This window comes from Seriola lalandi, unplaced genomic scaffold (genome assembly GCF_002814215.2).
Source record: "Seriola lalandi dorsalis isolate HSWRI2012SDOR001 ecotype SW California unplaced genomic scaffold, Sedor1 jcf7180002054563, whole genome shotgun sequence".
In the NCBI taxonomy this organism is placed as follows: domain Eukaryota; kingdom Metazoa; phylum Chordata; class Actinopteri; order Carangiformes; family Carangidae; genus Seriola; species Seriola lalandi.
The window spans coordinates 675,523-699,643 of record NW_019525116.1 but is presented as its reverse complement, the minus strand read 5'-3'; the positions used below and the strand labels follow the sequence as shown (position 1 = coordinate 699,643).

At 40.9% G+C, this 24,121-nt stretch overlaps 1 protein-coding gene across 1 annotated transcript in view; it reads right to left on the bottom strand.

The window, feature by feature from the left end:
• Positions 1-24,121, bottom strand: part of LOC111662483 (thyroid hormone receptor alpha) — a 105,932-nt gene that overhangs the window by 14,731 nt on the left and 67,080 nt on the right. Inside the window, exons 5-9 of the mRNA XM_023416360.2 lie at positions 10,366-10,427; positions 8,111-8,232; positions 5,893-6,040; positions 4,163-4,368; positions 1,108-1,254 (exon numbers count right to left, since the gene is read on the bottom strand). Coding sequence (XP_023272128.1) covers positions 1,108-1,254; positions 4,163-4,368; positions 5,893-6,040; positions 8,111-8,232; positions 10,366-10,427 — 685 coding nt within the window. The remainder of the gene's footprint in view (positions 1-1,107; positions 1,255-4,162; positions 4,369-5,892; positions 6,041-8,110; positions 8,233-10,365; positions 10,428-24,121) is intronic.

Genomic DNA, 24,121 nt, shown 5'->3' with positions numbered 1-24,121 from the left:
ATATCAAAGTTTATCTTTAACCACCATCATCATTATCTTGGTGTGCGTCCTTGCAGAGAAAGGCGTGTTATCAAGTGTTACCTGCAACACGTAACTAGAAAGCCCCTACAATAAAAGATGACTGCGTTCCAACACATTCAAGGACAAACACACTCCCTCACACATCGTTTGCGTAGAAAGCAGAGCAATATCAGTGAGTGGTGAGTCATCGCATCATCCAGAGAGACAGAGGGAGTGAACGTGATAACTGATGGGGGAGGGGGGTGACTGTTATTTGGTGTAATAACAGCCGACAAGCAGAAGCTCACATTTTGGTAAAAAATCAAACAGAAGTGGCGTCCAAAATCTTTTTTTCCTGTCCAGTGAACTTTATTTAATCTCTTTTATTCAAGGTAGCACATTTTTAATATAAATTGCCCTCAAAAATTACATTATGTCACATTGAAGATGTAGTGTCCACCAATTCTTATTCATTTTGTGTTGTCACTGTCAGCTAGATAGCTGATTCAGCTAACATTAGTGCCACAAGTTGATTGAACACAAAGTGAAAGGCTGACTTTTAATATTTTCAGCTGATTTAAAATAGTATGTTTGGTATGTTTCCCCGAAATAAAATGGTATGGTGCGGATCAAGTCATGATATTTACTTCTAGAATTAGGATTTGAGATAGCTAAATGAAACTTCTGGCCCAACATATGCCTGGGTCCTCGGCCAGAGTCTGGCCCATCGTTATACTCCCACATCTGAGCAGATTACGGCTGTCATCCTCCAGGACAGCAGCCACATTTTCTAGATGTGTGTCAGAATTCGTCCAGATGTGGAAGTAGCACTCGATAATTATGCCATATACAGGCTAAATTCAGGACCATTTACTGGGCCAGAAGAAAACGAGCATGTGGCTCAAGTAAAGGATGGATTTATTTTGCTACCTGGGCACCAGTCAACCCATGCCAAAAATGTAAGCAGTAATACCACGAGGCACTCCGGATGAAAGACTCCATCTGTTTCTAAACTACCACGTACTGAAGTTGATGAGAGACTGGAACCCACAATTATGTTTGAGTGTTAAAACAGATTTAAAAACACACTCCACCCACTGCACCTACCTCTGAGAACATGGGCAATTTCTTGGCAAAGTCGACGACGCGAGTTATGGCAGGGGTCATGATCTTGGTGAACTCGCTGAAGGCTTCGAGGTCCACTTTGTCACCATCGGAAGTGGGAACCATGGGACCCTGGCCGATATCGTCCGGCTAGAAACAAGAAATCACATTGGTAATGAAACCATTCCTTCTTTAAATGTCAAAAGAAAATGCTAATATTTGAGTTTGATGAATGAAGAGAATGTCCTGTGGTTTTACATCCTCTACATTTTACAGGTTTTCCAATAATGGTGGACTTAGAAAGTTGCTATAACTGATGTTGCTGTGTTGACTAAGAGAAGAAAAACCTGACATTTTTTAAAGACACTCGTCTTTAAAAAGGTTTACAGACTTGTAAAGAGCACAAAATATAGACTCATGCCATGTGGAGACTCATGTGGCAACAGTCTGGAACCAATTTAAATACCACCAATCTATAAAAGACAGTCTAGATAGACAGAAGACCAGAGTACAATATAGATGCAAATTCTTGCTTGTATTTGAGGACTACATCATATGAGTTTAACAGCGTAATATAAAGATAATTAGATGAGCAATGTCACAGAGCAATGTGGACAAATGAAATCAGTTGAGAAGGTGAATATCAATATGAACGCATATAACACTAACGTTAATCAGTCTAAATAAGTCTGCAATGCATTTTTAGCTCCGTTTCCAACAGCTTAATCTGCTTAGTCAAAAAGACCTGAATACAGTGGACATAAGTTTTAGGAGGTCAGAGTGTGAACAGACACACACACACAGTGGATCACAAATTGAAAGGCATTTAGCAGCCTCTTCCAATCAGAGCAACAGAGCTGAGGTAAGAGGTTATCTAATTATCAGTGTGATCGCTGCCAACACTGCACAGGTTTCCATTCATAGCCACACGGCTGATCCCTATCCTACTGTGATAAAACGGGAACCTGAGAGCTATAACAAACAGGAAACGGCTTCAGGCAACACATTGATGGAGAGACTTTATTAATCACTAGAGGGAAACTTCTTCAGCAGGATATTTGGATGAAGGTCAACACAGTTAATGAAATACAAAAACAACTGTAATATCTACAAAATGAAAATATTTACAAGATAATGGACAATAATTAACTTTATTTTTAAATGAATTGCTCTGAGTTATTCTTCTATGTGGTGATTCTGTAATGTAATTTTACATCTCCTCTAACCAGCTTTGCTCTGGAGCCCTAGTAACAACAGGTTGGTGAGCCAATCAGGAGAGAGGCTCTGAGCCTCTCTTCTGATTGGCTGACTGTTTTCTGAGTGATCCAATAAAAATACTGCAGATTTCAGGTAAACACTCAGAGAAGCCAAATCCTGCGAGGCTGAACAGCGGATATGGGTTGGTGGGGCTTAGGGCATGGCTTGGGGCAGTGACTGCTTTGTTGTGACATAACAAAGTTACAGAAGTCCTGACGGCTTGTTTTAAGGCTCAGTTTCTGAATACAGGCTGTGTGCATTTCTCTGTGGACTGAGCGCTTTGATACTTTCACAGTATTAATATAGAACCTAGACCTGCTTTATAATCAAAACAGACATGGAAGTCTCACTCTATACAATATGGGAGCTTTAAGTGTTTTTCCTGTGTTGTAACCTTCACACAGTTTGTTTTCAGTGGATCAGAGCCAATCTAAAGTATTTAACAGTGAAGCTGCTGTAACAGTGGAGAGTATCTGTGCTCTGATTGCTTTGCCTACTTGCACCCAAAAGTGGAATCTCCTCTTTTCTCTTGGGCCTTCTTCTTTATTCACCTTGGAGTTAATTTTTCCAGCAGACCTTCAAAAACTATATTCGACTGTAAACCTGTCTTTGCCTTCATGGGATGGTTGCCTGGTAACTGTCATCTGACCTTTGTCTCAAGGTAACCATCGGCAGCGTGGACACGTGCGTCTACACGTGACGCTGATCACATGGAACGCCACCACAGAGTGAGTTGCTGATGAAAAGGATCGCTGTCAAGACTGTTCCTTTTGAAAATGAACAGAAGTCGCTCTCTTTCATGCGTTAGCTTGTCTTATGAAGTGAAAACTATTCAACGTATCGAACATTTTGGAATAACTAGCTACATAAAAGAGCTGCAATCATTTTATAAGAATCTGACTGACAGATTCAAGGAGTGTGATTAAGATTCAGATGCCTGTTAATGAAAATGTGACATAATTAATTACTTTTCATTGATTAGTCAGAGGCCATACTCTGTGTAAAAGATCAAAAGATAGCGAGGAGGTTTCCTTCCCAGTATGTAAGTGTAGGTATAAAAAATATGCTGTATGGAATTACAATACAGCAGCCCAAACTGTCCTCAATCTTTTACAGCACATTGTGCTATTTTAGCCTATTTTGCTTTTATATTTTGGCAAACTGGCATCGTTAAAAGTATTTCAGATTAGATACGAAGTAGATTTACAGAGTCTAAAAACATGTGCATCACGTTTGTGTGTTCAGATTTGTTACGACTTGTGAAAATGAGAACGATTTTTGACGCCAATAGTGGAAATCTAAGGGTCTTAGGGTGATAAGGGTTTTAAACTGCCTTGTATGAGCTGTGTGCGTCACATCTACTGTTGCCGCGTGGGCCAAACCAACTGCCAAACTTCAATAACCTGTTGTTTTAAGAACATCAGCGTGCATCTTGTAGTTTTATCTCATGCAGGAATTGCTTCACGTCTCCGCCTCTTCTCCTGCTCTTCAGCTAATTTTTAAACCTCTGATTTAATGAGAATAACTGAGAATCTAAAGCCCATTTAATATAGAAATCTTTTAACTTAATGCTGTCAAGTCAATAGTTTTTTATGAAAAGTGATGGTATCAGAGATTAAAAAGCGATTTGAAACATAATTTTTCGTCAGAGGAACAACAGAGTATCCGTGAATGATGTACAACTCTGCAAACTGAAAACCCCGCATTGAAAATATCACTGCTTTGACTTTCTTGTGAAACATTTCTGTTCATTACAGTACACATAACAGTGCTCTATACCTCCACAAAACTAAAAGCGTACCAGGAACTTGCGCTTCTGTTTCCAGCTGGAGCCCTGGGCGTTGGTGTGCCGGTGAGCCTCGGTTACCATCCTGATCAGGTCCCACTCTGCAGTGTCTGGCTCTGGCCTCATCTGCAGCGTCCGTACCATCTCCTCTCTCTTCCGTCTCTCTCGATTCTCCTCGATCAGACGCCGCTTGGCCACGCGCTTCGAGTCATCTAACACCACTGACAGGTGGGATAGGGGAAGAAAACATTTATCTGAATCAATACAGGGACGCTACAGTGGAGTTAATAATGACTTTCTTTCTTTTCTGTCTGTCTATTTGCACTTTATTTATCGGTTTATCTGTTTATCTGTCTGTTAGTGTTGAGTTTAAGTGCACTTTTTTTGGTTTGGTTGTGTATCTGTCTTTGCTTCACGTAGTTCTCCTGTGTTTCTCCGTCTACAGCCATGTTAGCAGCTCTGTAAGACTGTATATAACATGCTCACAGTGATGATGATGATAACATGCTGATAAGCAATAAACGGCCTGTTAACAAATAAAGTCTTTCTGTCAACTGAAATGCTAGAGGGCTTTTATTTTGAAATAGTTACAGGAAGTGTTGAGTTTATAACTTTCACCGACGGCTGGTCCAGCCAAAAATGAAATAACCTCAACCTCAGATTTCTTGCAGGGAGGTGACAAAAAGAAGAACAGATGAATCCAAAAGAAAGGTTACTAGATTTTTAATATTCTCAGAACTGAAGCTAGACGACCTTCAAAACTCTAAGTAGAATATTGAAAGGGAGTGTCAGATGAACGCTGAATGCCAGAAAGATATAAATGGATTTTCCTTTGCTGTTTTATATTATTTGTGTTGGCACAGGGAAAAAACAAAGTTGAACTGTTGTACAAAAACTGTGCATGATGCTGTGTACATGATGCTAAAAAAACATAAATCACTGCAATTCTTATTAGTCCTGAAATCTTACAGAAAACATCTAGTTTTTGTTGCATCATATATGTTGTTACTGTTTGTCTATATTGTATTCTTCATTGACGTCATGACATGAAGTTGTTTCTTATCTGTTTATTAATAAGCGGGCCTCCACTGTTACAAATTACAGCACAGACATTTCAAGGACCACTGTTGCTTAAATGCAATTTAAGCATCATGATGTAAGTGCAGTGTGCTGCAAGTGAAGTCCAGATGTTCTGTACGTTTTCATCAAAATATCCAGAGGAAAGGAAAACATTTCCTTTATCCACAGGAGCAGATGTACGGCTGAATCAATATCAGTGCCAACATGAAACGAGAAGATGTTGGTGAGTGTGTGTGTGTGTGTGTGTGTACTCTGTTATTCATCTCTGTAACTATAAGACCTCAAGGCAGTGTAGTAAATGTGTGTGTTCATCTGTGAATACACATGATGCAGACCAATGTGGCACAAATGTGTCCGTTGCTCTGATCTAACGTAACTTCTGTTGCTAAGGTTGCACAGTAATATTTTTTATTTAAATTTCTTTATATTTTTTTTAATTTTTTGTAGTACTGAAGCACAGCAGTGCTTTGAGCTAAATGCTAATGTCAGCTTGCTAACGTGCTCGCCAGGACAATGCTCACATGCTGACAATGCTGAGCAAGAATACATTTTACCACGTTTTCCATCCCAGTTTAACTTGTTCGCATGCTGGCAATTGCTAGTTGGCCACATTAACATTCCCGTGAGTCTGTACTTGTGGTGGGGAGAATACACGAATAACTCACAGTCCATGGCCATGCCCACAGAGATGCACTTCTTAAAGCGGCACAGCTGGCACTGGTTGCGGGTGATCTTGTCAATGATGCAGCAACCTTCGTATTTACAGGAGTAAGACGGATGGAGGTTTTTCTGGATGGTCCTGCGGAAGAAACCCTGGAGAGAGAAAAGGAAATGGGAGAAAGAGAAGAAAAGACAGAAAAAGGAGAGAGGGAAAAATAAAGAAAAGTACAAAATAAAATAAAAACAGAGATACAAAGATAATTCAGTGTTTGAGAGACATTCATAACCCCAAATCCTCAAAATTAAATCCACCAATTAGATTTTATGGTGTATTGATAACATGAAACAGCAGTTTTGATAGCATAAAACAAGTGCATTAAATGGGTCACATCACATGGCAGGCTGATGATTGCAGGCTGGTGATTGCAGGCTGGTGATTGCAGGGCAGGAGCTTGCTTACCAAGACTGGTTAAGTCATGAAGTGATGGCATGACTAAACATCTCTCAGTAACCACAAGACAGTTTGTTTAGGATCACACTCCTGGAGTGGGTTTGTTAAAGTCTTTTATAAAGACAGGATCTTAAGCAGAGAAGTATCGAGGAGGCAGGTAAGAAAAGTGGCTCTGGTATTTAGAAAAATCTACTTGCACAGCAAGAAAGAAAAACTTTTTTGTTAACTGGTCACTCTCCAATCCATCCTCGCTCAAATCCATAAAATCTAAAAAGCATGCTCAACAAAAATAATATAATACCAATACAATAAAACTTTTTTGTATTGAGGGAAAGCAACAAAGTGTATTTCTGCTATTGAGCACCACAAACTAACTTTGAACCAAGTGACAGTTGCCTTTAGCTTTAGTTAGAACGACTGATGTCAACAAAGCAACAAACTCCATCTTACTGAAAACAAAACTGTTGTAGGAGACTTTAACTGGTTAATTAAACCAGGAAAATTCAGTTAGCTACAACAATACATGAAGCTTAGTGAACGTGCTGTCAGGAAGACTAAGGTCGGTCAGTTGACGGTAGGCATTTACAATCTAATTTTGCCATGGCCTCTGTTGCTGCTGTCAGAGTTTAAAATGCCTCCTTTCTGGGATGCTGTCAGCTATCATTTTAGAGCCAGATCTACCACGTCCAGTCAGAGCCAGAGCCAAACCGGATCCAATCCCATAAGCGCCTCAGGAAAAGTTTAAGGTCACATCCAACCGGCTTTTCAACCAGCTTACTTATCTGGAATATTCACATGCAGCTTCATGGGGTCGTAAACCCATGAAAGTTTACGACTGACTAGTTGAGACATTTGTTTTCAGCTTTGATTATTTGTGCAAAAACAACAGCGTTGGAGCGTGAACAGCTAAAGTAATTATGTCACATATGAAGGGTGTTAAATATAAACTGATGTGTTTGTTGGAATTGAAGTAAAATTGCTCATGACTGAAATAAGTCAGAAGAAGACAGTGTTGATAAGCTTCAAGGCTCAAACTGTGGTAATGTGGCAGCAGGTGAAATAAACCTCAAGAATTTAATTTCAAAATACTTGAACTGTCATGTCATATTTTCCAAATGATGATGAGATGAGAAAAATCAATGAAAAAAACAAACAAACAACATACTCAAAATCATGTTGAGTGCAGATTTTATAAGAGCTCTGTAACTATCTAGCTATTGTTGAAAACACTTTCTCCGGCTTATGTTCAATGTTTCAAGCCCCTGGTTTTAACCCTGTGAGGTGGTCTTACATGTGTAGCTACTTGAATGCTACGTACATGATATTGTGCTAAAAGACTAAAGGCTAAAGAAGTTGGCATCCTCACCAGTTGTTGATTTGTGTAGAAGAACAAAGAAGCAGCCTTGGTCTTGTAATGATATATAGAGCTAGCCTTTGATGGAATGTAAACATCCTCAAATCTAACACAGAAAAGGACAAAGCTGAGCTCTTCACTGCATCTAGAGAAGCCAGTTCTCAAGGCATGTGATCAAATGCAGCACGTTACAGCAGATTTGATGCTGCTGCTCTTGTGTTTCTGGTTTTGGAGATGGTAAAATCCAATCTAAACTTATTGATGTATGATTATTAAAGACTGCATCGCTTTAACATGTGGAGAAACCAAACGCGTAACAGGGCTGCCATGGCGATTACAGTTTCTGAAATATAATTGGACGATTACTATTTGAGGGAGTGGTTGAATGACTTAGAAAGTGGGAGATGTTTTACTGCACCTTGCAACCCTCGCAGGTGATGCAGCGGTAGTGGTAGCCGGTCGCCTTGTCACCGCACACCACGCACGGCTCATCCTTCTCCAGGTAGCTGGGGATGTACCCTGGAACAGAGACGCTAAGAGCTATAGGAGAGGAGGAGGAGGTTGAAGCGGAAGACAGGATGGAAGGAGAGAGGGGTGAACAAAGAGCGTGATCGGGGGAAGAGCCCGGGCAGACGGTGAGGAAGTAGTGGGTGATGATGGAGGTTTTGACAAGAGTGGGGCCGGAGAGGAAGAGAAGAAAAGTGGTAGTGGGAGGAGGAGGAGGAGGAGGAGGAGGAGAGGAGAAGACGAAGGGGAAGAGGAGGAGTGAAGGAGGAGAGGGAGGAGGGGGCTGAGTGTTATCACAGTGGCCTCAACGAAGCTCCTGTGCGTAGGGGCTCCAAGAGACTGTGATACAGGATGGAACATACACTAAATAACACTGGCAGTCTTTCCTGCACACACAGCTTATGAGGTTCTCAGTCACATTCCCAGAACTCATGAAAGATGCTTTTTCATCCCGACTTTTCATTTGCTTAATTTCTCTTGAGAGACGAACCGTCTCCTTCTCCATCCTTTTTAATTTCACACTCACAATATGTATGTGATCTCACTCTCTTTAAACTTTTTAACCTCTAAGCTGTCATGTTGTTGCACAAGGACTGACAGTCATTTGGACGTGCTCGGACGGGGCTTTCCCCTCAAATAGAAAGCCCCTCGTAGTTTCTGCAGAGCACAGACATGCATGTATGTCAAAGCAACTTCTCCACCTGTACACACAGCTTTACACACAGATGACCCAGTCTCCTATCACAGTTACTTGTACTCTCTCTCTCTCTCACACACACACACACACACACACACACACACACACACACACACACACACACACACACGCGCTACAGTGGTTTTTGGGAAGCTAGAGAAAACTCCAGGGGAGGGGATTTACTGAGTGAATCTTCTCATACAACGGAAGTGACAGAAAAAGTAGATCCACACAGAGCTGAGCAAGACATCCGAGAGCTGCTGTCGGCAAAACCTAATTCAATTTTTACTTCTAAAAATCTGCAGCTTTATTTATCAAGCTGTTAAAAGTGGAATTTTGGATCTCAGTGAAAGATAAAAGTAAAAATGCATCACTTTTATCCCTATAAGCATTATATAACACATTATATAACCCAACATTTATAAAAATTTCTTCTTGATTTTGGATCTCAGTGAAAGATAAAAGTAAAAATGCATCACTTTTATCCCTATAAGCATTATATAACACATTATATAACCCAACATTTATAAAAATTTCTTCTTGATTAAAAATACAAAGTGTAGCTTGTTAGGATCTTACAGGGCTGCGGTATGATCAGATCTAAAATGCCTAAAACAAATGAAATATAACTCACATCAATATATGTATTTCTTTTTTATGAACGAATTTGAAATTATATGACAGCATTAGTTTAAAGTGTAATCATTAAGCTTTTGATAATTGAATAGTTTTCTTTAATTGTGATAAGAATTTTTCATACAACAATCTTTAAATAATTCAAGTAAATAGAAAATGTATATTGTATTTCACTTTTTGTTATTTGTTTGTTAGTATTTTAAATCTTGTCTAATGTAATACTAAATTTCCTTTTCTGTGATGTATGTCCTCTAGCAGGTTTAGGATTTTTTATTTTTTATTTTTGGACAATTTCCTCATGATTTTAATTATACATAGTTACATGCCACTTTTTTGCAAATCTGTATGTATGAACTGCTGCTGGGGATATTCAGGACTAATTTAATAATAACACAGCCATGGAAAAATCGCAAAGAACTTATTTTTTTTACTTCAAAATTGGCTCTTTAGGGCATTCATAAGCATAACTCTCAGAACTTAAAGAGGACAAAACCCCTTTTTTTATGCCAACTTGTCCACAGTAACTGGTGTTACACATGCTTTTCCCTTGAGCACTAATGCTCCATTTTGTGCTGTTGAAATTTTTTATTCAGGTTTAAGCCACATTTGGCTTCGAGAAGTGTCGGTAAATACAAATGAAACAGAGCTGTGTGTTTATGTGATTCACACTAGGCTATAATATGAATTAAATCTACTTAAGGCTACAGTGACCGCTGGCCAAATCCTGCAGCACATGAAACAACTGAACATCTTAAAAGAAACCCGTTTTGAATTGTTTGTTTGGAGGCGACAAAACCACAGAGCAGGTGAAGGCAGAAATGACGAATCCTTACCAGACATACTCTTCACTGAACACTGGCTGTTCTTCCTCTTTCTCTTCGGCACATCTGGCCATCTGGGAGGGGGGAGAGGAAGAAGATGAGAGAGGGAGAGTGTCAGTGCGATTATTATTATTTTTTTTGATTAATAGATTGAACATCCAATCTACAAGAAGTGAAAATCACCCATCTCATTTACCCTATGCCCAAGGTGACGCCTTCAAATTGCTTCGCCCCTTTACTACACGTCTGTAGGAATGGCATTGTCTGTGTGTCACCACTATCTTGACTATTTGATGAATTGCCCTTCAGGTTTGTACAGACATTCGTGGTCCCCAGACAATTCATCCAACTGACTCTGAAGATCCTCTTTTCCTCTAGTGCCGTCATGAGCTTGACATTTAGTAAACGTTAGCACGCTAACACGCTCGACTAACACGATGCACATTGTAAACATTATAGTTGCTTAACATCTACAAGCTAGCATTATCACTGTGAGCGTGTTAGCATGCTAATGTGTCAATATGCTGACAGCGTGACACACAAACTGTGGCTTGCTAATTTCAATGAAGTAATAGCTAGCGTTAACGCTAATACTGCGGTGACCATTAATGGCTGGTATGGGACTGTTTATGGACGGTCACAACTGCTTATTATCTTTTTGATAATTAACAAAAAGAAAAAAGAAAAAAAAGAGGAAGACAGTTAAAGGTGGCCTGGCTGCGGAGGAGTTACCTCTACACATCTTGACTGGAGAGATGTCTGAGCACTTTTCTCCTCTTTGTGAATTCATTTTTACTTCTGCCCGAATACGATTTTTTCAATCACATAGCCAATTTCAAAAATATAGTTTTTAAAGACTAATACACCTTGTGCTTTCAGTGTCTGTATGAGATACTTGGAAACGAAATTGAAAGAATCATACCTACACCAGTAAACATACACACACACACACACACACACACACACACACACACACACTCTGCACGTATGTAGACTACACACATACTCCCCCATTATAGATAATTCCTTCCCTCATCTCCTCCCCACCTCCTATCTCTTCCTATAATTCTCTATCCTTCCTCTTTTCTCACTCTCACAGGATGGAGTCTGCATTTGCTCCTGGCAGCAGATTTGGATTACCGTCCTCTACCCCCATGTCTAGTTGTTTGCTCTGCCACCCCCCCCCCATTCCCATTTCCCTCTCTCCCCCATAAAATCTCTCTCCCTGCCCCTCCCACTTTTGTTACTCCCTACGTCTTTCTGTCTGCTCCCTCTTTCTCTCCGTCTTTTCCTCCCAGTCATTTCTCTTTTTGCTCTCCTCCACCCTATCTCCTCTTCTCCCTAAACTTCCATCAGCAGTGTTAGGTAACACTGCTCCACACTCCTCTCCCCCCCACCCCCTCTCACTGGCTGTCAAATCCACTTTGCTCTTCCAACCAAAAAAAAAAAAAAAAAAGAAGAAAAAAAAAAACCCCTCTGACGTCTCTGTCTTTTTCTCCGTTCTTGCAGCTCTTCACGGTCAGGCAAACTTATTAATTTTATTGCTGTGCACATGCTCAGGCAGTAACACTGTGGGAAACCATCGCTCTGGTTAGAGATCACTTTGTGGTGAGCTACTATAACAGAAAAAAACCCCACATTATAATTTCTGCATCAGTTAAAAACAAACAGAATCTTCGATAGACCTCAGTTTATGGCAGCTGTGTTGACAGATCTATGTCCAACATATGCTTCTACGCACTATAAGACGGAGGTGGGCAGGTAAATATGGCCTTCATCACTTCTAGAGTCATTCATGCAAACGCTGTGAGCCCTGAGTCAGAACTGAGCATAATGAGCATAAAAAAACTACAACACTGTCTGTTAGGAAGTAGACAGATCAATGAAAACTGCAAGAAAATGTGCTCTGTGCAACAATCAGTGCTTTTCAATATAGTATTTTACTCATATCTGTAGTGTATTGTGGTCTTATGATAATGAAAATTGTTTTAATTACGCTGTACATGTAAAAGCCCAACAAGGGACAAGAGTTGAGAATTAGCAATAGCTATAAACTCACAGATCAGTTTCATGTTTTGTACTGGAACTGATAAAATGCATTGTCCCTATTAAATAAATTAATAAACAACAAAAAAAGAAACTTAAAAAGATATGCTGCTGTGCGTGTATTCATTCATGTTTTGGGACCGTAGAACAACCTGCAAATGCCACATCTGACATGTAATCTCCTCTTTTTTTAGAGTTTTTATTGTGAATGTGTGAGCAAACAGTTATCCAGCAGACATGGACAGAAACATTATTATCCCATTGGAACTTTGTTTAAATCACCCGACGCAGTATTTCCTTTCACTTTTTAACTGAACCAACGATGATGCTGGCAACTCAAGAGTATCACAATTTTCAAAACAATGATTTCTTGATTTCAGACAGGTGGTCGAATGCAGGCTTCTCATTTCTAGCCAGTGAACATAAAGTCTTGTCTGTTGAAATGCTAATTAGATTTTATCTGCTGTAGCGAGCTAATCAAGCTAATGTAGACTTCATGGGTTGACTTTGACGACTTTGAAATGTGTCCAGGGTTAATTCTCTTGTAGTAAACTACTTTGCCAAACATGCTAATGTTTGTAGCTTTGGTCAAAGCAAATAAATGCATTGTTTCATCAATTATTACATGTTTATTGCCGTTTTTTGCCTCTTATTTTTGCTTTTGATGAGTGTAAAAGTTGAAACAACCATTCAAACTTGACACGTCTCACATTACGCATAGTTATTTGGTCCATTGTGATTATTGAAAATATTGCCTAGTGCAGCTTTAAAGCTGCTGTGTTTAGACTTTGTCAGTCTCAAAATGTAGTTCTTTTGGATGGCAATACAATTAAATAAAGACTGGACAAATAATGGCTCTAAATAACTACCCTGTGTTAAAGTTGCAACAAGGAGCCAGTCTATAGCTCTGTCCTGAGGGCATCAGCTGAAAGATCATCAGATGTAAGATGCTGGTGGTGGTGGGGGGGCTCTGACAAAAGCTTTGTTAAGTTAGCATGGTTTATTGAATCATTTACATGCATTAACACCTCTTGCACAATTTAACCCCCCCACCCCATACACTGATAAGGCACCATGTTAAATCTCACCAAATGAACATAATGTACTGCTCTGGGGGAGTTTCCCTGCTAATTACTTTAGCAAAAAGAAGGATAGCAACAAATTAGTTTATAAAAAGTTCCTCAAGAATCATGTGAATAATTAGATCATTTGTTTTATTTGATAAGTCCAGACATTTTATTAGATGAAAGAACTTTAATGTGATAATCACTGGAAATCCAATTTGTTGACTAATGACGGTATTGAACTCAAGATTAATACATTTGTGTAAAAACAGCCAGGACAATGACACAAACTGAAGGAGAGGGCAGTCCGTCTTAACTGCACCTAAACACAACACTTAATCTGTTTTATACATGTGGTACAGGATATAGATGCCAGCGGTGGCACGCACACACACACACACACACACACACACACACACACACACACACACGCACACACCCACTGTCAACTCACAGAAATAGACACAGACATGTATATCCACAGCGTGCACACCAACCTGTTGATGCAGTATGGCTGTAAGATATGCATGGTGCTCCCTTTGCAGGAATATCAGAAGAGGAGAAATGTAACCCAGCAGCTCTTCCTGCTGTTTCAGCCTGCCAGCAGTCGAGTTGAGTCAGTGCACGTGTCCCATTCAGCCTAGTTTTTACATGAAAACCAAACTGTTGTTGTTGCTCCACTTGGGCAGCACAACAATAGTTCCACTTCTTCAAGCGCAGACGAGTGAAGCAAACAGCAGCTTTTTTGCTGATCTGTAAACCTCTAGGAGTAGGTGCTTAAATCCCCGGCCGCCGCCATGCTGAACCAACCTCCCCGTGAACTGGCTGCTCAAGTTGATCCCGGCTGAGTACAGTAGAGTCGAGCCGCGGAGCCTGGAGCTGCTGCTATCAGCTGAGATATCCGAGTCAACAGTAGCTCTCTGCCTCAGACTGGCTGCTGGGAGGAATGGCTACTCTGTTTATTCCCTCCTCTCCCCCTCCCTCTCTCTTTCTCTCCCTCCCCTCGTCACCTCCTGGTAACATGCTCTCTGTCTTTCTCTGTCATCACTACACACCTCTTCTACCTTGTTTACGCTCTCTATCACTTCCTGTCCTTGCTTTACTGCATGCAATTTGTCTTTTATTCTACTAAACACCAAAATCGCTCAAACACCCGTCTTCCTCTATTCCCTCCATCGCCTTCTCTCCGTCTCTGTCACCTGTCATCCCTGCTGATATTTCTTACATTTGACTCCTGTCACTTTTTCCATTCGTGCCCTTTTCATTTCCGCCTTTCTTCTGTTTTGCTCTTTTCATTTTGTCCCACATGAGAGAAAAAAACAAAAAACCAAAACAACGTTGCCACTCTACATCCAAACTCACTTAAGCTTTAATGCTAACTTGATTACATAACAGCAGGCTGATGCAGTCTCTCCAGTACAGCTGAGTGAAGTCTTATGAGGACACAGGGATGCTAGATATCTCATCAATTGAATTAGACTGCTCTGTGATCTCTTCTTGCTCCGAGTGTAATCATGACTAGTTATCATCAAGGACGTAGTTGCAGCAGGAAAAGAAAACTATCTTGAGGTGTGCACCTGATTGATCACTAACAGGATTTATCTGAGGAATAAAAGCTGGGCTGCGATTTAAGCACCGTCCAATGCCGTAAACTCCCAAGTGAAAGCACTCCATTAATAGCTGGCTGGCTGCTAAATAAAGGCGAGTGTTGGAATTACCTCCACTATAATGGCAAACAGGGTAAATTTAGCCAAATGTGTACTTACTCCGTCACTACATCAACAGCGTCGTGTCATGCTTACCGCCTTGCTGCTCTGGCTTTCTATTTGTTAACAGAAACACTGCTCTCACTCACAATATGATTTCCATTCACCTCCACTTTGCCATTTTTTCAGTAACAGTCAATGACACCTCCTGCAGCAGTTTCACTTTAAAAGCTGACCACAGTAGGGGAGGGGTGGGGGGGTGGGGTGGGGCAGTGGGGTATTAATGCCTTATAACTGCTGGCAGGGTTGCGATATGAAAATACCTGTGCAGGAAACGTTAGGTTTCATTGACAGTTGCTAAACATAGATCAGAAGAAGGGGCGTATTAAAGGCGACTGGAGTTCATTGGTGAGAGGGAACATGACTCCTGTTGTACTGGTGGAATTAGTGTCGCAGGGAAATTACATTGACCTGAATTTCTCGAGGTAAACATGGTGGAAACTTTTAACAAGACTGAAGCAACAGTCACAACCACAAAGTGACATTCGATCGTTTGCGTCAGCGGTCTCCAACAGGTGGCCCGTGAGCTACCAGCAGCTCAGCCAAACGTTCTCAGAATATAGTCTGTACAAGCCGTGGATGCACAGTTCAAACTTTAAGCGACACAAGCGCGCACACCCCAAACGCACTTCAATCAAATACACAGACATGTAGTCAAATGAGTCACGCTCTCAAGTTTGTTTACATGCAGTGAGAGCAACGCTTCCTGGTAACACAACAGATATAAACTAAACTTCTCCAACAGACAGGAAATATGCTGCCGTGGATGAAGTGAATCGAGCTGTGTGATATGAATATCAAGCCATGATGATGGTGAAACGCGTTCATTGAGTTCCCCAAATTAAATAACAAGACTATTTAACCGTGAGTGCCGTCAGCTGTACGATACAGCGCTCAGCTTTTGGAGCTGCGCGTGCCGCCGCTGTTCGCTTCAGAATCCTACAACGGCAAGACGGTACACATCCATAATAATAATATTACTCCTGCTGCTGAAGTAAACTCACCACAGAATGGAGCCTTAAAATGTTTTAAATCTAGAATCACTGCCTCGTCAGTTGCATGCTTCCTCCAACCAGTGAAGTTGCAGGAAATATGGTCACAGTCTCTCCTCCTGTTCCTGATTTACAGCGTTGAATAATGGCCAGAGGTGTTTCTGCAGAGAGAGCATCCCGATGTCACAGTGAAGTTGACCTTTGACCATTTGGCTATGAAGTGTCATCACCTCTTCATCATCTTATCCTATTAGACATTTGTGTTCAGTTGTGTCATAGTTAGCGAATGAATTTTTTTGAGTCATGGCCAAAAACATGTTTTGTGAGGGGTGACAGTGACAGTGACAGTGACCTTTGACCTTTGACCATGAAATTCTAATCAGTTCATCCTTGTAGTAGAGAAGATGTTTGAAACTAATTTGAAGAAATTCCCTCAAGGCGTTACTGAAATCTCCTGTCTACTCGGCCAAAACTGCGTGAGGTCTCCATGAAGTGTTTTGTGCCAAATTTGACATTCCCTGGCCGTCGCCGGCGCGGAGGCTTAATAATGTGCTTGACATATGACGGCGAAATGCTCATCTGTTAAACATTTATATTTAACTTTGCTGCAACTGCAAAGGCAGGAGGGAACGCGAGGTTATCAGCTCAGACAGAGTGGTACAGAGACACAGGACACCAGGCACTTTATGAAAAAGTGGCACTACAGAGCAAAAGAAAACGTCTTTTCTCTACAGGACGGGATAAAAGTGCAACAACAGCGCAGGAAAACAGGCCGTAAACAGACTTTTGTCATTGTGAATCCTTCTTTCCAGATTGGCTTGTAAATCGAGCGCAATTTTAAAAAAACTAATCCTAAACCCTTCAGCGTTTTGTTGTTTTCCCAAAAAGTGTCACTGTTAAACGGTGAATATTTCCTTTGTCGCCTTTCATTCCAACTCCTTTTTCTCCCTCTCCTCCCCTCTCCTCCGTTAACGTCTCCTCCATTTTACTGACAATGTCACCTTTTTGTCAGACCTCAACCAGGCCCCCGACGGTTTTAGCAACACCTCAAGGTAAATTCCACATCGTCAGTGATCCGTCAGACGTCCAGCACACTGAAGAGAAGGGAGCAGCGCTGAAAATGTGCTTTTAAAAAGGACAGAAATCGCTGCTTTTAAATTTAGATTTCCGATTTTCAGCTGATCGTGAGCGACCGAACAATGGCTCAGTGTACTGTTAAAAAAATCACATGACTATCATTCGACACAACAGTTGATATCGGGAGAACGTGTTACACGCTAATTCACCGTGTCATATGTGGTCATGTGTAAAAGTCCATGGCTGTGACGAGCCTGTGAGTGTCAGCATCGTTAGCATAGGGAAAGGTTATGTGGGGTCTGACCTCGGTGATTTTGACAGGGTTCATACAGTCGCTTTCCTCTGGTGGTTACACAAACACACATACGCAGACACTGTTATGTCACTATCACTGCTGGTGTCCAGACAATTATTTCCTAGAGGTTAAAAAACAAAGAACAGTCAGACTCAGTGGACTATAAAATATCGAGTGTGGATGTTAAAGGAAATATGTTCGGACCGGTTTTCCCCTTGTCTCCCAAAGGGCCCGTATTTATGAAATAGCAATAGACACAGGTTTATTTCCCGTTTAGCAGAGTTAGATGAGAACATTCATACATCTCATGTATGCTATGATAAATATGAAGTTAGAGGCAGCAGCCGGTTAGCTTAGCTTAGCATCAAGACTCTGTCCAGAGGTAATGTGTTATTACGATGGATTTAACAAATGACAATATTTAATATTTAATTCAAGTCAATACATTTATATAGAGCCTGTTCTGATAGTGAACCAATCAGAAGAGACGCTGACTGCTTTCTGGGTTAACCACTACAAATACAGCAGCTACACACTCAGAGAAACCAAATAGGTTGGATGGTGGGTCCAGGTGGGCGGGGCTTGGGGCATGGCTGAAAGCTGTGACCGCTTTGTTGTGACATCACAAAGTTATAGTCCTGACGGCTCATTTTAAGGCTCAGTTTCTGAATACAGGCCGTGTGCGTTTCTCTGTGGACTGAGGCTTTGATTATAAAGTATTAATAATCTGTTAATATAGAACCTAGACCTGCTTTTTAATCAGAAAAAAGGCATGTAAATCTTACTTTATACAATATGGGACCTTGAAATAGACCAGTGGTCCCCAAACTAAGGCCCGCGGGCCGGATACGGCCTGCCCCCACATTTGGCCCGGCCCCCTGAACTATTATTATTTATTTCATTAATAGTGTTATTATTTATTTCCTGACTTTTTTTTCTGTGAAGAACCCGGAAAGGGTTATTTGGTTATGTGTGGCTTTCTAGAAAACAATACATTTTTACGTTTAGGCACCCCTGTGATCGTCACACTTTTTCTGTTACAAACTGAACCCGGCCCCCCATCAGAGAAGGGAAAAGTTATGTGGCCCTCACAGGAAAAAGTTTGGGGACCCCTGAAATAGACATTTCAATGTAACAGCTTAGGAGGGCTCTATATTGTTTAAAAAAGTAGCTTCTGAGGATTTTTTGAAAAGAATAAACAATAGAGCAGATATATGTTAAATCATTATTGTTTTTACTCCTAAAATGGTTCTGTAGCACGTTCATAAACAAGCACAACAGTGATTTTACACGTGACGTCTGTTTACTCTTCATGAGGAGCATTATTAAGCCTTCTAAACAGTTGTATAACATCCTCTGGAGCTTCAAGGAGCCTTTCAGTGGTTGGAAAAAAAACCCAGATATGATAAGGCTTATCCAAGCTTGTTTAAAATTGGCTTGAATTAAAAATTTTGCACAGAAAGCTTGCATTACAAACTAGAGTTTGTTGGGTTTTGAGCTGTGATACTGTCCTAGAAACTGTAGCCCCTCGGGATGTTCTCCCTGGTACATCTGTAGAAAATCCTGAAACTGTTGGCCTGAGCAAAACTTCCTGAGCTGCCTCAGATAATAGATTCACAGCTGTGCTTTCTTAACCACAGTTCCTCAGCGTAGATCCCATAACAGGTTCTCTGTGCTGTGCACACTGAGGAACAGAAAAGTGCCAACTTTCTCTTTCTGCCTCTACTAATGGAGGAATGCTCGCCTGTAATCCACCACCACCCGCTCGGTCTCACTGCTGTTGAGGGAGAGGTTATCTGGCTGTTGGTGAGCTCCGAGATAACAATGAAGGCGTGTGGCCTTGCTCAGAGTTACAGGGTCAAACATAGGACGAGCAGCACAAGAGGAAACAAGAAAAAAACTGATTCATGTAGTTTGTTTTTAAAGTTGACTCGGTTCTAAGAGTACACAAGCAGCTCTCATGTGATGGATAACTTTCACACTAAAATTCAATGACATCATAGCATTAAATTTCATTGAGGAGAAACTTTGCCCACTGTGCCCCAGGCCGAAGGAAATCGCCACAGTAGCCGTGTCTCAATTAAGAGCCCTGAACCTTCAGAGGATGTGGTCGTAGACCGCGAAGGCCGAACCCAAACATAACGGTCTGGCCTACAGAGGATTTCCCCTTTGTGTCACCAGCTGGTCCCTCCCTTACTGTTGCATCACAAAGCGCCACTCCTGTCGCATAGCAACCTCGACAACACGTAACTTTTATTTACAAAAACTTGAGGTTTTAAGGGTCCAATACTTCTATTTATTGTGAAAAACTACTGTATATACATCAGTAAAGTCACGGGAAATAGAAGCTATGATTGGTCAGGCTCCACGTCTGTCTGCCAAGACACAGCAAGAATTTATGACAAGTGAGTTTCCAACAATCTGTTTTTAGGCTCATTTTCAATTTGCAAATATAAAAACCTGAATGGAAATGTAAAAAGAGACAACCGCAAAAAAGGTTTTTACGCTTCCCTGAGTCGGTACAAACAAGACGGGACAAAGTGCGATGGAAACAGACAGCGAATAAATCATGAAACAGATAAAACAAACAGAAATATAGGAATTTGTCGTCTATGGCGGTAAAACACTAACATGTGTTGTGCTATAGTTAATGAAGAGAGAAACAACAGGTTTTTCATTATCTGACGGTTTCCAACACAAACTGACATTTATCTAAAGCTATTTCAAACAACTTGCATTAAAATAAAGATTGGACACCAGGAAACATTTAACATATTTATTTACACCTTGGCACAAAAGAAATCGCTCACTTCTTACTTCATTAATTTGCTCGTGTCACACACACACTTCAAATGGCCAAGAGGCTTGTGGAATACTACACAGCTGTTATTGTGTTTTGCTGGTGCTGCAGCAGCTAATAAACTCAATGTACAACTACAGAGAGGTTACCTCACTGAGAGAGGAAGAATGACCTCTTGGAAGAGGGATTAAGCCTATTTGTCCATTTTACAAACAAACAAACAAACAAACAAACAAATAGACAAAAACAGCTATTCTTTTAGAAACTTTATCTTCCATAAGAAGATATATTTGTGGTTTTAAGAACCAAAACTGATCACAACATAGTTTTACTTCTCCTCTCTCAGGTTTCTCTCGGGAGCTCTAGCATCAACAGGTGAGCCAATCAGAGGAGAGGAGGCTCTGAGCCTCTCTTACAGACATCACAAAGTTACAGAAGTCTTGACGGCTCGTTTTAAAGCTCAGTTTGTGAATACAGGCTGGGGGCATTTCTCTGTGGACTGAGCGCTTTGATACTTTCACAGTATTAATATAGAACCTAATAATCAAACAACACACGCACATCTACCTTTATACAATATGGGACCTTTAAGTGACTTTTAGACTTGAGTTCAATGTATGAAAAGAGCTGAAAAGCATAATTCAATTTTAACAAAGATATAATAATAATCCCATGCAGATGTTCTACCAGGAAGAACATCCAAAAGCAGCGAGGCTCTTTAACAGAACTAAAATCAGCTCAGATCTCCAGGACAAGAGCAACAGAAAAGCTAAAACAACATCCTGTCTGTAGGTGCCTGTATTCAAAGTGCACGCTTTTATTTTGTCACTTTATTCTTAACCACATATATAATAGTTTGCACACGTTAACAGATATCTATGAAATCTTTGATCACAACTTTGCCACTTTGATTAAGATCCACATTCGTCTTGACAATAAAAAAATAATCCTGAACTTGTTACTTATTCGGACTCTGCTTGAGACCAGGGAAACTGAGCACACCGACCAAACCAGTCACCTCTGTTTCATCTGTGTAGTCCAGAAAGTCATCAGAACAACACCAGCCTTCATGACGTCATTTTGTTGGAATCTAAATTTGATTTAAAAGGATTCGGTTTTGATATTGTTTTCATGTTCCCCTCAACTCTTCTCTAAAAGTCTGATGATAAAGTGGTGCCGTGAGGTCAGTGATTAGTATTTCATTTTACCAATAAACAGGCACAGACAGATACGACTCTCTCATCTGCAATATGAAATACAGCCCCGGAAAAAACTTTAACAGAATATTACACACTTATGCACATACACATACACACCCACTCACACAAACACAGTTGCAATCCTTCCATTAAATTGTTAATTGAATTGCAATTGTGAAAGTCAACTGTGTCTCGAAATACTCAAAGGCTTCACACTGCAGTTACTTTTGAGACACGCACACACACACACACACACACACACACACACACACACACACACACACACACAGAATTCTATTTCAGTATCCTCTTCTTCAGGCTATATGAAGCTTTGCAATGTGTGCATGAATGTGTGTGTCTGTGTGTGTGTGTGTGTGTGTGTGTGTGTGTGTGTGCGTGCGTGTGTGTGTGTGTGCGTGCGTGTGTGTGTGTACCCAGCATTGCTCTGTGACTCAGAAATCACAGAGGGGAGGGGTCAGGGCATGAGGCAGAGCTCGCAAGAACACGTGCATGCTCAATGGTACTCTGCACTGTGTGCACACACACGCACATGCGCACAAACACAAAGCAACAATCCCCTGTTGATGTCACATATTGAGGCGTCCTGAGCTGTCCTCTGCTTTCTGTGCCTCCATCTGCCCTCACTGCTCCTAATCCAGCTCTCTCCACTCCACTAATCCACACACACACACACATGCACGAACACACACACGCACACACGCACACACACACACATGCACGAACACACACACGCACGCACCCACGCACCCACACACACACACACGCGCGCGCGTGCCTATAGCTGCATAAACATGCACATTAACACACAAACATCTCTGCTGGCAGAAAAACCGATTGATACACCTTCATACACACATATACATTCATGTTCAATAATGCAAACCCATCTGCTCACACACATGCAGATCACACAAACACACACACACACACACACACACACACACACACACACACACACACACACACACACACACTAGACAGGCCTCTGCCAAAGCCTAATTATCTCCAGTTAGATGCTACTTTGACATTGTGCCAGCCACATCGCACATTACCTGCATGAGGGTAACCATGGCGATGGTTACAACAAAGGTCAAGTTGTCATCAAAGTCAATACCTCTGGTTCTGCTAAAAGCATTCATGTGCACGCAGCATGTTTTGGTATGAGGAGAAAACCGCAAGCTTTGGCCTGATGTTAGCGCGAGGTGAAAGGTTATAATTTCAGACAGTGAATTCCACGCCACTGCGGCCTTCAGCAAGCCAATGTACAAATACGGTGGTATGCACAACAACATTTTCTGTTTTTCATGCAAAAGTTGGATAAGAGTGGAAATGTGTTTTGGCTCACTGTTTACACAAAAGACCCCAACAAAATCTGTAGAAACAACAACAACAGCTCGACACACTTCACTTTCCAACTGCATTCTTGTACAATAATACTGTAGTTTCACATTATACCTCAGATGAAAATCAAGTTTTTAACCTTGTTCACATCCATATGATGTTTTTTTATATAATACAAGACATATCATGAGTGAAATAATCAGTAAACACCATGAATGAGTATTTCCACTTTGACCTGCAGTGAACCAATGACAGTCTCATACAAACAGCTTCAGACAGCCAACCTTGTCAGCACAGAGAGCGAGAGTTTGCATTAGCACAGCCGCTAACACTCTGTCAACCACTGAAGGTTACAAGCTAACAAACAACATAAACAAATAAAAGATTCTAACTACACTAACCATTCCGATACGTCTGCTAGTCTCAAATTTCGGTCACAACAGATTCAGAGTGTGAGTCTCTCTGATGTTTCCCCCTCTAACCATCTTGATAGTTTCTGCTCTTTCAGCTGTCAACATGGAGTTGCAGCAGTGGTGGGCGGGGCACAAGCTCTGATCCCAAATTTCTCCATGAGGAAGTAAGAGTAGATGTGCTTCCAGCCCCAGTTTTACTTTTATTTTTTTTACTTTTTATGTGGGAAAACCATGTTAAAGAAAATATTAATGATAACAGAGGACTAACCAAGAGGGTGTGTGATATCTTCAGTGTGAGGGTAATACACTGAACATGTTGCAATGTGTCCGCTAATAAACTTTATGTCTTTATTTTATTATAATTTAATATTTAAAACTGTTTTTTTGTCCTCATCTGAGTATGTTATCCTTCTCTCTTGTCATTACTTGTGTGTGGTCGTCGTTGAATTCATCATAGTTTTCAGTTTTTGCAGAAGTTTTGTTTATTGTGAAAACAATAAACTATTTATCATAAAAAAAAAAAATTTGGGGGATAAAATATGGGATTTAACTTGCGCTGCGAATCTGCATTTGCTTCTTCATCAGCTCTGAACTCAGACTCAGAATTTAATGTGTGTGTGTGTGTGTGTGTGTCTGCACGTGCTGGAGAAACAGAGAGGGCACAGATGGCAGCGTGACGGCGTGTTCTGCCACCCCCGTTACCTCTTTGAGAAATACACGAAATACACTGTAGCCCCCCCCCCCCCCCCCCCCC